General features: G+C 29.5%; 1 protein-coding gene across 2 annotated transcripts in view; it reads right to left on the bottom strand.

Moving 5' to 3' along the window:
• Nucleotides 1–12213, bottom strand: part of Sytbeta (Synaptotagmin beta) — a 30724-nt gene extending 18511 nt beyond the window's left edge. For both annotated transcript variants that reach the window (XM_072894998.1, XM_072894999.1), the window contains exons 1-2: nucleotides 11784–12213; nucleotides 2559–2875 (exon numbers count right to left, since the gene is read on the bottom strand). In XM_072894998.1, the coding sequence (XP_072751099.1) occupies nucleotides 2559–2831 (273 nt within the window). In that variant the 5' untranslated portion in view covers nucleotides 2832–2875; nucleotides 11784–12213. The remainder of the gene's footprint in view (nucleotides 1–2558; nucleotides 2876–11783) is intronic.
• Between the last annotated feature and the right edge of the window lie 1784 nt (nucleotides 12214–13997).

Raw genomic sequence — 13997 nt, 5'->3', positions numbered from 1 at the left:
TGGTAGAGCTGTTTTTCTTGAATTATTTGTCTCGTGAATGCAATGACATTTGCACGATGAATTTATATTACTATTTTGTTGATTTAAATAGCATCGCGAATGGAGAAGCGACATTTTATTTATAATGCTTTTGATTTCTTTTATAAAAATTTGTTCCTTAATAAAATATCGTTATATTATAACTGCGTGGTATGTAACCATTTTTGTATAAAATATGTTTTGTGTATAAAATGTTTTCTTCAAGAAACGGGGTTGCTTATTCAATGTTGGCAATATTTAAATTTAAGAATATGTCCTAAGAGAAAGAGAGAGAGAGAGAATGAGTCTCAGAGGAGCTAAGCAATCTCGCATCTTCGGGATAACGTTGGACTATACGGTACATTAACCTAATTACCGTATGCTTTCAATGCACTTTGCACAAAATGATAGTTCACAATTTTGCAAATTGACTTGAACGAAAAGTTAGAAAATCGATCGTTTTATGCATAAGAAAAATGAATCGACAAGATTTACTGCAATAATATTGTCTCACTGGCCTTTTCAAAAATTTGAAGAAACTAATCTAGTAGGTTTGTTTTCATAAGTTTAAACTTACTATTCTTAAAATTTCATTATATATGGGATTATATTTTGTCATGAAAAAAAAAAAAAAAAACAGCGAATATTTATGCAACATTATGTAATCAACTTGACAAATATATTTACAGCAGACAGAAAGCAGAAATACATTAAAAGGGTAGATTCGATCACTTTGAACGCTTCCATTTTTAATTATATATCGCTTATATATCATTCGTCTGACGTCAAAATAATCTCGTCGGATAAATTATAAATAACGTATTGGTATAATGAGAGAGTATAAGATATCAAAGGCAGATGACAATGTAATATAAAATGTCGTCTAACCAAATCCACCCGCCATCGTGACATATTATCGCGTTACAAGTGCGTATTTCTCGCAAAACGCGATATCTGTTGCGCTTATAAACGCTGTATCGATCCAAATTCTAGATTCAATGTTTCGGTTTGCAGCACAAAGCTCTTCTCGGTTATGCATGTGTGCGGAAATACGATAAACGGAAGAATAACAAACTTATTAATCCCATTCCCAACTCTGTTTATAACATCGTTCTCGTTTACGATATAAGAATGATATTTCGTTTCGTAAACTCCAGCGTAAATGTATATAAACAATGCATAATTACATTTGTTTACACTATTAAATCCGATTGTTTGCTGCTGCAGCTTGAACTTTGTTTGAACAATGGTCGTACAAAGAAAAAAAAAAAAAAGAATTTTCTTTTTTTCAAAAAAACATAAAAGAAAAATATAGGTCACATCAATCAAGTTGGATTGTTAGATTGATCTGTTTACGACGTATCCATTTCCGTACATAAGAAGATTATATTCTCACATGCGACGTATATATTCGACGAACACAAGGAGCTTAAAATAAAATTTCATGTATCGGGAATGTATTAAACACTTCCTATATTAATGTGTACCAAAGTTTGTTTGGATTAATAAGCTCGAGAATACATAATTGATTTTTCTACACATTAAGCTTTCATCAATGTTCGAGAATCGCAAAAGTAGTTATATAAATGTTTAACAGCATTTTGATTTTGAAAAAATGTAGTGCTACATTTTTATAATTTAAAATAAAACACACACATTCCTCCCTCAAGATAGTTTAATTCAAGTAGAGAAATTATTTTGCCATTATTATGGAACATTGATTATTAATTTGTCAAAGAGAATTTATGAATGAAAAAAGATAATGTTAACAGAAATATTATTTGTCTTTTATCAATATGCTTTAACAACATACAATAATCTCTTCTGACAATTGTATCGGAGACATTGACGGTCGCAGGGTTTTTCTCTCGGACATGTGAAATCATTATTTTGCCGACATAAGGCAGTGAATAAAATTTATCTTGTCGCGATTACGAATAGCACAGCAGAATTCTGCACAGGATCAAGCACAGAATTTTGTATCTTACCAGCTTTCGGCTAGCAGATATGCTTTACCGACCTGTTTATACCGACACAGATGCAACATATAAATACCGACGATGAGTTACTGGCAAGCATGAAAGCAACATTGCTTGCCAGCCGGTATCTATGTATTAAAAATACATTTTTAAACTTAAAAGAATTTTTTACAAAGTATTTATATCAACATATTAAAACTCTGCAGTTTAAAATATCGAATTAATGGAAAAAAGAACAAAGACTCAAAAACTAATAATATCAAGAAATTATTGATCTGCGAGAAGGAAAAATGTTACGTAACTGAATGGAGATAGCTATCCATTGATATTTAAAGCGAAGGATTTAATGAGAAGCATTTCGCGTTTTTTTTCTATTATTTCTTTCCATTCTTAAAAGTTCCTTTACGATCGCTCTTCTTATTGCAATAAAAACACGACAAAAGCATCTTGAAATTGAAAATTTAGAGGTTTCCATTAAAAGAAAGACTTTTATAATGGATGACTATTACGGATGATCATCAGTCATGTGGCTAATTAATGTAAAATTGATTAGATACTAACCGCGGTCTGCACAGCGTAGTAACTCTTTTGCGGCTTCCGCCAGCAGTCGAGCACGTGCGTCGCCGTTGCTGTGTGGTGATGACGAGACTGACGTTCGACTTCGTTGCTGTTTCTGACAGATCTTCCTGGCGGATCCGGCCAGCGATCCAGATTGTTCCAACTCCACTTTCCTTTCCGTTTCATGGCATAGTAACGATAAATTACAATCGTCATCGCCACCACTAAAGCTAATCCCGTGCCGGCGGCTGCTCCGAATATCGCGGACGAAACCATTATTCCTTTTGCGTCTCGTATTCGCAGTTCACTCGTTGCCCGATCTGTAAAAGAGATGATTGAATATTTATTCGCGTGTAGTAGTTATATTACCACTTGGGAATCTGGATTAGGAGTTGACGCGCATGTAAATGATGCGGTGTAAATATTTAAAGATTATCTCCCAGGTGTAAAAGGGAATTTTTTTAAAGTCCTTTAGAACTGTATTAATATAATAATAAATTTTCTTTTATATTTAAGATTCCTTCAAGTACGGTCTTAAGATGTTACGTTAATCATTTTAATGGCAAAATAGAATTTTAAAATTATTCAAGATTACACTTAAAATAATTTTAAAAACAGATTTAGAATGAATATGAATTTTTGAAACTTTTTCAATTTTTCTTGAATCTCTGTTGTTTCTGGGAAACGAATGTCTGTAATGTATGCAATATAGAATTTTCTATTGCAATATGTATCATAAAAAGAATTATTTGTTGAATTATACAAAACCTGTTATATTCTGAAAATTATTTAAAATTAATTAACCTGTTTTTGATATTATTAACATTATGCTCACAAAATCGTGTGAAAGTACATTATTAAAAGACCGACATAAACAGATACAGGCGATATTCATTGAAGCAAATCATGCGGCGAGCATAGGCTATATAGGCACAGTGCTTAATTAAACCCGCAGTCTTAATGAGAAATTACCTATAATCGTGTTATCGTCAGCTGCGAGCGAAATTGATACTAATAATCGCTGAACTCATTGTCTGGTTGATTCTAAATCGAAAAGACGGAAACTGTGGGGACAGAAAGGATAGCAAGTGAATTAGATTCGACTCACGATCGCAGAAATTTATATTTTCAAATACTTAGGAGCACTTAAAACTGAAACGACCAATTGCGATTGTCTGCTCTTTATCATGATGAAACATTTTACGCGAGTCATGCAATTAACGTGTGTATTAAATTACTTTCTCTCTGCACTTCAGCTCCATCCATTCGTTTGCAATTCTCGATTTCTTTATGCTTACCGAGTTTTGTACTTCAGTAATTTTAGTAGCAAATTGCATGAGTCTCAGTTTTACTTACTCTTGTAAATATATATAAACATGATTTTTTTTTTATAGTCACTTTTTTTAATATTACATAATCTTTAATAAACCATTCAACAAAAAATTAAAAGTTAAATTTATATGCGCGATGTTGTTTAATATTTATTTAAATTATATCGTATATTATTTTTAAATTATAATTAACATTTATTTAAATTATATCGTATATTATACTTAAATTATATGAATTTTGCGCGTAGAATTTTTTCAGTAAAATTTTCATTAAATAACTAAATTATTACTTTAACAAAACTACATATCAAATCATAATGTTGATAAAATATCCGTTGGATGCAATAAGAATTTCCAAGTTATGCCATTATTGCGACATGAGATATGTAAGTCAAATAAAAATTACACAAGTTTAATATTTCTTACGAGGAAACTTGGATGAAACGAGGATGTGATAAGATTGACTTAAGTTAGTTGTATCATTGTTCTTGATTTTGAGAATGTAATATACTGTTTATTCAAAACTTACTCCATTTAATATTAAGTTTCCACGGATATTAAGTTTGACGGATATTTCTAATTTTGAAACTGTTTTCGGAAAATATAATGGTTTCCCTTAGGTCGGATGTTCCTAAGGGGAATTATATGTGGCATTAAATGCGTTCTAGACTATTGGTGGTAAGCAAACGTGTAAATGTTTGATATTCCTGGGTTTGCTTCAGGATATTATCAAGTATATTTATTACTCAATTGCGTTACATGGACATAAACATTAGTGTACATAATATCTGCACAATGCTTCTCACGTAGTTCCATGTATATACTTTACTGACGTAATTATGGATTTCGGCTTTAATTACACGTTTTGTTGGAGATTAGCGTATCACACGAAGTAATTAGCAAAGTTTGTAATCATAGAAGTACAAGAACGTAATTAGATCAGGTACCGATCGAATGCACTTGCTGTATTAGGAACTCGCAAAATCAACTTAATAACGTAATAGTAAAGATTGTTTTAGAATTTGCAGCTGAATCATCTTGCTTTACAATAATGCAGAATAAGCAGAAAATACGCAGAATTTACTCTTTGAATACTTTATAAAATTATTTTAGATTATAAATATATTATGAAACTTGTAGAGAGAAGCGCGTAGTTGCTCTTTGAACAAAGTACTGTTGCTTTGTATATGTATTATGTGAGAACAATATATACAAAGAGAGAGAGAGAGAGAGAGAGATAGAGAGAAAGAAAAGGAACAAATTTGTCTTACAGTAGTACAATTTATTTAACAGTTAAAATGTAATTTAACAGACTTTTAGTATCACAGAGATCCTCTCTCAATCAGAGAAAATGCAGTTCTATTGTAAATGCATAAGTTGGCGCATTAGTATAAAGAAGAATTATTTTGTTGTTAAATAATTGGAGGAAACGCAATTTTACGCATAAAATCTCGGCAATTTTAAATAACAATTTTTTCATCGAAATATTTGCTCGATATTCTCATTACGCCGTCCCTTCTCGGATTTACACAAATTCTGTATAGCCTTGACAACCGGCGCGTAGGCGTGACTAGCACATCGTGGACTACAATTCTTGAATAATAATGAGTAAGCTTCTGAGTAAACAACTACGTAGTAAGTACCGGTTGCCTCGTACCGGCAAGCGCGAATTGTGATTGTTTCAGATTATTCCAAGAGTGAAAATGTGATTGACTCTGAAAATTTTAAATTAATTCTAAAACAGTTTCTTTTTGTGATCTAAATTATTTTCGTGAGAGCTGTATGAACGGTATAAAATTATAAACCAATCAAAAATTGGTTTATGCGAGAAAGCAATTAATGAGGAAAGCGTAAAGAGAACAAACCTCTTTTACGTGCAAATGAAAAATTTTCCTATCAATTGAAAATTTAAAGTTATTTGACTAAATAACGTGACAAATATCTGAATTTTAATTATAGAAAAATATTTTTATTATGAAAATATAAAAACAAAAATATGAAGAATTATTAAATGCGACGGCTTAATCGGTATTTATTTTGTATCATATATACGATAAAACTAAGAAAACAGTAAACAAAAAGCTTGAGATTAAAAAATGTTACCATGAATTTTCAGTGTTAATTAATTATTATATGTACCAAAAATTATTATACATATCAAAAGACAAATTATTGTGGAATTGCGAAAGCAATTAATATTTTATATTCGAATAACAATGGTATGATATACGGAAATACATATTGGACGATGTTAATTTAGCAATCGATTCATCGTCATTTACTACGTTGAGAGAAAAAGAGAGAGAGAGAGAAAGAGAGAGAGAGAGAGAGAGAGAAAGGGAGAGAGAGATAAATAAAGGAAAATACATAATACATAGGAATATCAGAATGTCGTAAAGAGTAAATAAATGTGCTCGATTGCGTCCGATAAATTCAAATAAGACAAGATTATTTCAATTTCATGATTTTATATTTATTTTACGCACTTGAATACTTCTGATATTCTATTGATATTCTATTAAAGGAGAATTTTCTGAATTATATTACGACATGAAATTTTCAACGAATTTTAACGAGTAAATTGAAAAGTGAAGCTATTCATTATAATTTAACGGGAAAATTTGCAGATAGTAATTAATTTTATCAGCATAATTATTCGTCGTCAGGTTATACCTATTTCCGTCTTTTCGACCAAATCGTGTTATTACGGTCTTCAAGCAGATTAACACAATGATTATATTTAATAACTGACCCGAAGACACAGCTTCGTTAAAAGATCATCGCAGAGTGCTAATTATTTTAACGTAGCGTTCAGGTATAAATTATTATATATTGTGTTTAAGGAGTAACTGGATGGATTAATTACGCCAAAAATTAATAAATCTAACATATTTCGAAATTTATGAATTTGATATTGCGTAAAGCAAAATTGCTTTTAGCCCTGTGAAATATAAAATTAATAATTAATTTGTGAGTTAAGTAAAAATTTTTCCGATGGAATTAAAATTTTTATTTTCTCAAATTTTTTTATCGTACAATTAAATATCCCGTGGTACAATTACTATAAAAAAGTTAGTTCAATATAAGATAATATTTACTACTTTGAGATTAAATTATCAGAGTGTCCACTTCCTGAAAAAATATGGAAAATCTGAATTTCTTAGGGATTTCTTTTGTATATAAAAAAAAAAAAAAAATAGGAAAGTCTCGTGGAATTTTATTGAGATTCAGGGAATTTTTTCGAAAATTCTCTTTTTGATAATTTTGCTCTCGTATTGTAAACAGTCAGCCACGTCTATAAAACTGGTATAGCACGTGAAAACTCAATAATTGTTCTGGAAAGATTTATTTCTTAATAGTTTTAGAGTTCTTGATAGATTAAATAAATAGTTCTAACTTAACAAAAATAAAAAAAAAATAGCTCGAGACGTCAAGTTCACGCTGCGTCTTATTTGTTCTGACTTTTTTAGCATTTCTTACTAAATTTTGAGTGCTTGAAAATTCTACTCTAATAGTTCTACAAAAAGTTCTATGCGTAAAAATTATTAGAACATTAATTAAATTGTCCAAGATGTCGGACATACAAGTGAAAGGCTTGTATCTCCTTTCGTTTATAATAAATTAATTGCATATGTACAGAAGACGTCATTAATACATTTAAAAATGAAATTATGAACGTATCAATACATTTATATATTATGGTAAATATACGTGTTCCGATATATGTATAAATTCATATGTAAAGGCATTAATGGCAATAAAGATGCATTTTGTTTATGCATTAAAATATTTGACTAATTGCAATATTCGTAAAATATAATACTCGTATATATAATATTATTAAATAAATAAAAATATCATGATTTCTTGTATATACATATATGTTAATATATTCCACGATTACAAATATTATATATTTTAATTTTTATTATCATATTTTCTTTGTGTAGAGAAAAATTACTATTATATTATTGCGCGAAAGAAAAAATACAGAGAAATAATACGAAACGTATTTAACACACATCGCGATCATTCTCGAAACTGGTTGACAGCGCACACAGCTACACGCACATGGTCGTGTCTACCGCGCACGCATTACAGTGCACGTGACACCAGGCACGGGAGTCATCCCATTCACGCTTCCGTTACAGGGGTCAGCTCAGCTTTGCTATATGCGCAGCACAGTCGCAGTCGCACAGTGTCCACGGAACCGAATTGACAATGACAGCTGAGTCGAGTAGTTGCTTTGCGTCGTCATTTACGTTAATGAAAATTTTGGCTAAATATCGCGTACATTTGCATACGCCGTTACTTTTGCACGTATTTCTATGGTTATTTGCTTGACCGACGAACGTCGCGAGTTTTTGTTATTATTTCGAGGAGTATCCGAGTTTTGACGGATACCCGCAAAGTATCAAGGGACGTGTCTAACAATTGCGGGTTTGTCAAAAAATAATAATTTGGATTGGAAGAAGGGAAAGTAAATATCGCGTGTAAACGAGTGTCGGAAGTGCCGTGCAAAATCGTACGAATATTTTGTGAGTGCTTTTGAAGAAGCAACAAAGAATTAGAAGAAGATGAGCAAGCTTGGAATAGCATCGGACTTTGTAGAAACAATCAGATAATTTATTACATATGAAGTAATTTATTACGTATTATTCGCGGAACTATCTTTTTTCATTACGATTATCGCACAGTATATTTTGTGCAATTTAATTTGGATGTGTGTGAAGCTGGCATCTCTCATCTCGTGGAAATTCATTAATTATTGAAAGTTTTAATTTTATTTTTAATACTTCTAGAATTCTTGATAGAGATTAAACAAATAGTGCCTTCCATTAAAAAGGACTTCTCCGAAAAAAAGACGCCAAATTAGTTGTCTTTCACTTTGTCCTTTGATGATTTTTTTAAACATTTTTATCAGATTTTAAGCGCTTGAAAGTGCTATAATAGTTCTATGTGTAAAAATTATTAGAATATTAATATTATATACAAATTAGATGGCCCGAAATTATACGCTGAATGAACGTATAAGTATTAAAAATGTTGGTCGTATTTTGATATGTAATTCTTGGCTTTAAATGATATTCATATGGTGTCTCGATCTAATTTGTTTAATAAATATTTTAATAATTTTTACTTATACTTAAGAAGTCTGTTCAAAAAGTATGATTGTATAGAACACAAAAAAAATAACACGAATAATATAACGAAATTTCATTTAAAGTAGAACAATCGAAATATGACCAGCGTATCATCTCGATACTTGTACGTTTAACATCTTGGATAATTTAATTTATTTAATAAATATTCGAATTATTTTTACGCATATAGCTTTTTATAGAACTATTGTGAAATTCTCAAATGCTTAAAATCTAGTAAAAAATACTTAAATCAGTTTTAATACATTTACAAATCTAGAGTTTGAAATTTAAAAGACTATGTTTTTTTATAAATAATATTTTAAAGAAAATTGTATTAAAAAACCTTGAAATTATTCTTTTGGAATTTTGAATAAAAATACCTGAAAAATCAGGGAATTATCAGGGAATTTTTTTTACAAGATTTGAGTGCCTACTGTATATTCTACAGAACGTATCTTTATTATAATTTACAAATTAATTATTAATTTTAAACAACTAAAAGTGCTTTGCGCAATGTTAAAATCGTGAATCTCGAAATGTATTAGATTTATTAATTTTTGACGTAGTTGATTCGTCTAATTCTTCCTTAAATATTTTGTTTAGCGAAAATATAATTGTTACAAATAATAAAAATAAATGATATTATTTTCTTTAGAAAGAAATGCAAGTTGTTATAAAATATAATCTTTTTAGAGAGATTTTTATTAAAAAATTATCAACGCGATAAAAAATAACAACGTACGTGTCTTAAAGTCATAATCTTGTACGTAGGATTTTATCGCGCAATGTGACGCAGGTATTGTATCCGCGCGTTTCATATTGTACAATGGCATCGTGTCTCAATGCCACAATGCGTGCATTTGGTACATGTATCCCCGGATATTTCCTAGTTAAATATTAAAGTGAAGGTACAAAAAAATCCAAGTATATAGGATTGTATTGTCATGTTGATTCTGCGAATATTCATTAATCGTAACGCTTTATGTATTTGCAAAAATTATTGTATGTACAAGAATTTGTTGATATATGTACATGTAGTGTACAGTAATTTACATCTTTATCTTACATTTCTTTAAAAATTATATGGAGTTCACGGTTATATGGAGTTCTCTCTCTTTCTCTCTCTCTCTCTCTCTCTCTCTCTCTCTCTCTCTCTCTCTCTCTCTCTCTCTCTCTCTCTCTCTCTATCTACTTTGCAAATGTTCATTTTTTTTTATCTAATTAATCTCAGTTGTCAACGGAGATGAGAAGAAAATTACTTCTTTTCAATTTATTCTTGACTCAATGTCTTGCATCGGACAATGCATTGTTTATGCATCTTGTGTTTTCACAGATTTATACTTACAACTCTTTGTATATAAAGTATTACAAGTTATTAAATTTATAATTTTTTTATCTCTCTAAACGTAAAAAATTTTATTTTTTATACACTATTTAAACATCCCGATTTTTTGGATCTTGGTATTCGTACAATTAATTTTAGAAATGTCGAATATGCAATTTTTTGATATATCATATATCATTTACAAATCGTAGATAAATTGAAAATATAATACTTTGGGATCCTTTGGGAAAGCGATTGTCTTTTTATTTTTCTGTCTGGTCAAAGGGATAAACAGCTTGTGTAGCTAACAGTCACTTCGCGATATGTCATTGTAACAATTCTAACGTTCTCTGTTTACGACTCTCTTGTGAAATCTCACAAATGAATATTTTTCACATAATTTTTTTTGTGCAAAATGAAGGATTATAATTTTCTTTATAATGCTAATGTTGTCATAACGCTGATTTATCATGTCGTTATTATCTATGAGCTTTTCAACAAAAATATAATTTTTAGGATAAAATTAAACATAATATTAATAACAATACATTGTGATAATTTTGGATGCATTTTGATTAATGCAAAATATTTTTTGCACAAAATCTATTCTATTTTTATTATAAAGTATAAAAAAATAAAATAATAAATAATAGTGATTTTTAAAAAATATTAACACTAATAATATTAAAATAATCACAAGTTTAACTGCACAATTTTATGAAAACATTTTAGAAATATAAATTAATACATGCTTTTTTTTTTATAAAATGTAATTAATTAATATTATATGAATGTTATATTTGACAAGTTAGACACGTGGACCAGATTATTCTAAAAGAAAAAAAAACAACTTTGTATGATTCTCCTATAATTGTAGAAATATAATATTGTAGAATTGTATGATTCGCTTGATTTCACATCTCCTGTAAACGATCATTTTACATTTTACATTGAACATTTGATAAACAGATAACGGTATCTATAGTCGCAAAAATTTTCACGATAGGATCGCGTTATCGAAATCTCGTATCTTCCAATTATCTGACCTTTCAATTGGCAACAATCGATTTAACTACATTATTAGCTTGCATGACTATTATATGGTTTAAAGAAACGAGAAATTACGATATTTATTTCTTTCTTTACAAATTAATATGTAAAGTAATTTTTTAAATAATTTATACTTTTATAAAATAAAATTATATAAAAAAAAATATTTTTGTAATCTATTATAGCGTATGTAGAGTTATAAAATAAAATATTGTATTATATTATAATATTTAATAGGGAAAAATAAATTCTAATTAAAATATAAAGTATTAAAAATGTTAAAATTAAAAATGTATTATTAAAATAATGTATAAATACGGAAATACGGAAATTTAATGATATTATTGTAATAATATATATCGTAATAATATTTCCTTACTTTTATGGAAATGTTGAAAGTCAATAGCAAGAGATAACTCGTAGGTGAATTCGTCGAAGACGATAAATGGGAGATCTTGTAGTCAGACGAACTTTCAGTAGAAGCGGCCAATAGAGTCCGCCCATTCAGTAGTACGCCGGCAATATGGTCCGTCCTACTGATAATGCAATCGGATTGGTAACGTAATCCGATTATTTATCTTCTACAAGTTCCAACACTATTTACGAAATATCGATTCCAGTCCTCACTGTCTCTGATATAACGTTAAATTTATTTATGCTGAACGCGAGCTCAAAGCTTGTTTAATCGTCAACTGCGGTGAACGCATTAAGACTTACACGTAAGAAACGTAGGCCGAAAATTTTCTAATATTATATTCGTTTTTTGCAATTGCTAATAAGCTCACGTGTGATGCTGTTGCTGGTTTCACGGCGCGTCAACGACTGAACTTCTCTAGCGGGGCATCAGATACGCTCTTGGGGGAGATAAAGGGTGGGAGAGAGAAAAAGAGGGAGATAGAGTGTGAGGAGATATATATATAGTGGAGTGCGAGGGAAGAAAAAGGCGGCAAAGGAAAGAAAGAGGGATAAAGTAGACACAAAAGGAAGGACCGTACAGAGACAAGCTCGGGACAGAGATGGTCGAGGTTGACATAGAAAGATTGGATAAAGCGAAAAGAAAGTGACAGAGCATATATCTATAACGCTAGTCGAGAACTATAGGAAACAAGATAAGAAACATATATACATATATAAGGTATATGACAGAGCGCAAAATGTCAGGTCACCCACGTATTTGGATGATATTTAGCTTTATCGCAGAAACCAGTTTATCAATTGATAGATCTTCTTATCAGTGACGATCAACAACCACACACTTTGCCACCCTCTCTTATCGATGTACGTGTTTTCTGGTGCAATAAAACATATTGAGATTATTGCATATTGTTGCATATTTGAACTTGTAAGGACAATATTATATTATATCTTTCTCTCTTTTCTCCCTTCTATTTTTCTTATTTGTATTGATTTAATATTGTAATGCTAAATATATATAATACTGTGATATATTAAAAAAATTTTATTTTTGTATAAAATGTTGATTTAAATGCAAGAAAAGTTTTGATTAAAGAAAAGTTAACAGTTTGAAGCAGTGTTCTGTAAATCGAAAAATTCGAATAATAGGAGATATTTTAAAACATACGTGCTGTGAGAAGGAAAATGTTATTTTTATCTTATTTTGTTAAACTCTTTTTATTCAAACAAGGCAGAATAATAAAATTAAATATAATATTTTAATAACATCATCTCTGTCTTTCTCTCGCTCTCCCTCTTTCTCTCTTGATTTTTACTACCACATCAATATATTCCAGCAGTTACATGTTATCTCATGTATTTAGATTGGTTAAATGATCAAAGATATATACATATTGCGCAAAACTTTAAACTTCAATATAAACTCGAAAATTTAACGCATGCGAAATATAAATATAAAACTTTGTTATATATATATATGTCAAAGTTTTTGTATGAATATTTAAGGGCTCGTTTACATACATTTGCATGCAACTGTGATACAACTTGTATTATTAAAAGTCTAACTACTTAAAAGCGTGATACTGAAGAGGAAAAAGCTAATCACATATACCTCATTATATATACATTTATCACATATGTATACATTAGTTCTTTAATTTCCTTCTCGTAACTCTAGAGTAACTAACTTTGGGCACGTATAAAAGTAGTTTAAATCTAAGCCATTTAAAAAGAGAAAGAGTTTTGATATGTGCGATATAAAGCATAATAAAGTTATCAAGTTGATGTAAAAGATTGATTTTTTTCTAATAAGCTTTAGTTTAACGTTTTGATGCTTTTAAAAAGAAAATCTTGGCAGACATTTTCTAAATGGAAAATATTATAGCTAATGAGATTTTCTATCTTGATTAACTTGGTATTTTCTTCTTCCCAAGTAAGTCTCTTTACAGTGGAAATCATTGATATATTTATGACAAATCTAATATAAAAGTAAGAAATATATAAAAGATATTCTTATTCTCAATAAAAACAATGTACCTACTTATATCTTTTTCATTTTATTTCTTATTTTGATAATTTTGTTTACACTTATTGTCACGCGAATATATCAATGAACTTAATGGCTATGATTGTATTTAAATTGCAAATCGAAATTTCTTGACAAAAAACAACATGAAAA

Source organism: Anoplolepis gracilipes, chromosome 6 (assembly GCF_047496725.1).
Source record: "Anoplolepis gracilipes chromosome 6, ASM4749672v1, whole genome shotgun sequence".
Classification (NCBI taxonomy): domain Eukaryota; kingdom Metazoa; phylum Arthropoda; class Insecta; order Hymenoptera; family Formicidae; genus Anoplolepis; species Anoplolepis gracilipes.
Note: the sequence above shows the minus strand (reverse complement) of the source record. Positions and strands in the feature narration are given on the sequence as shown.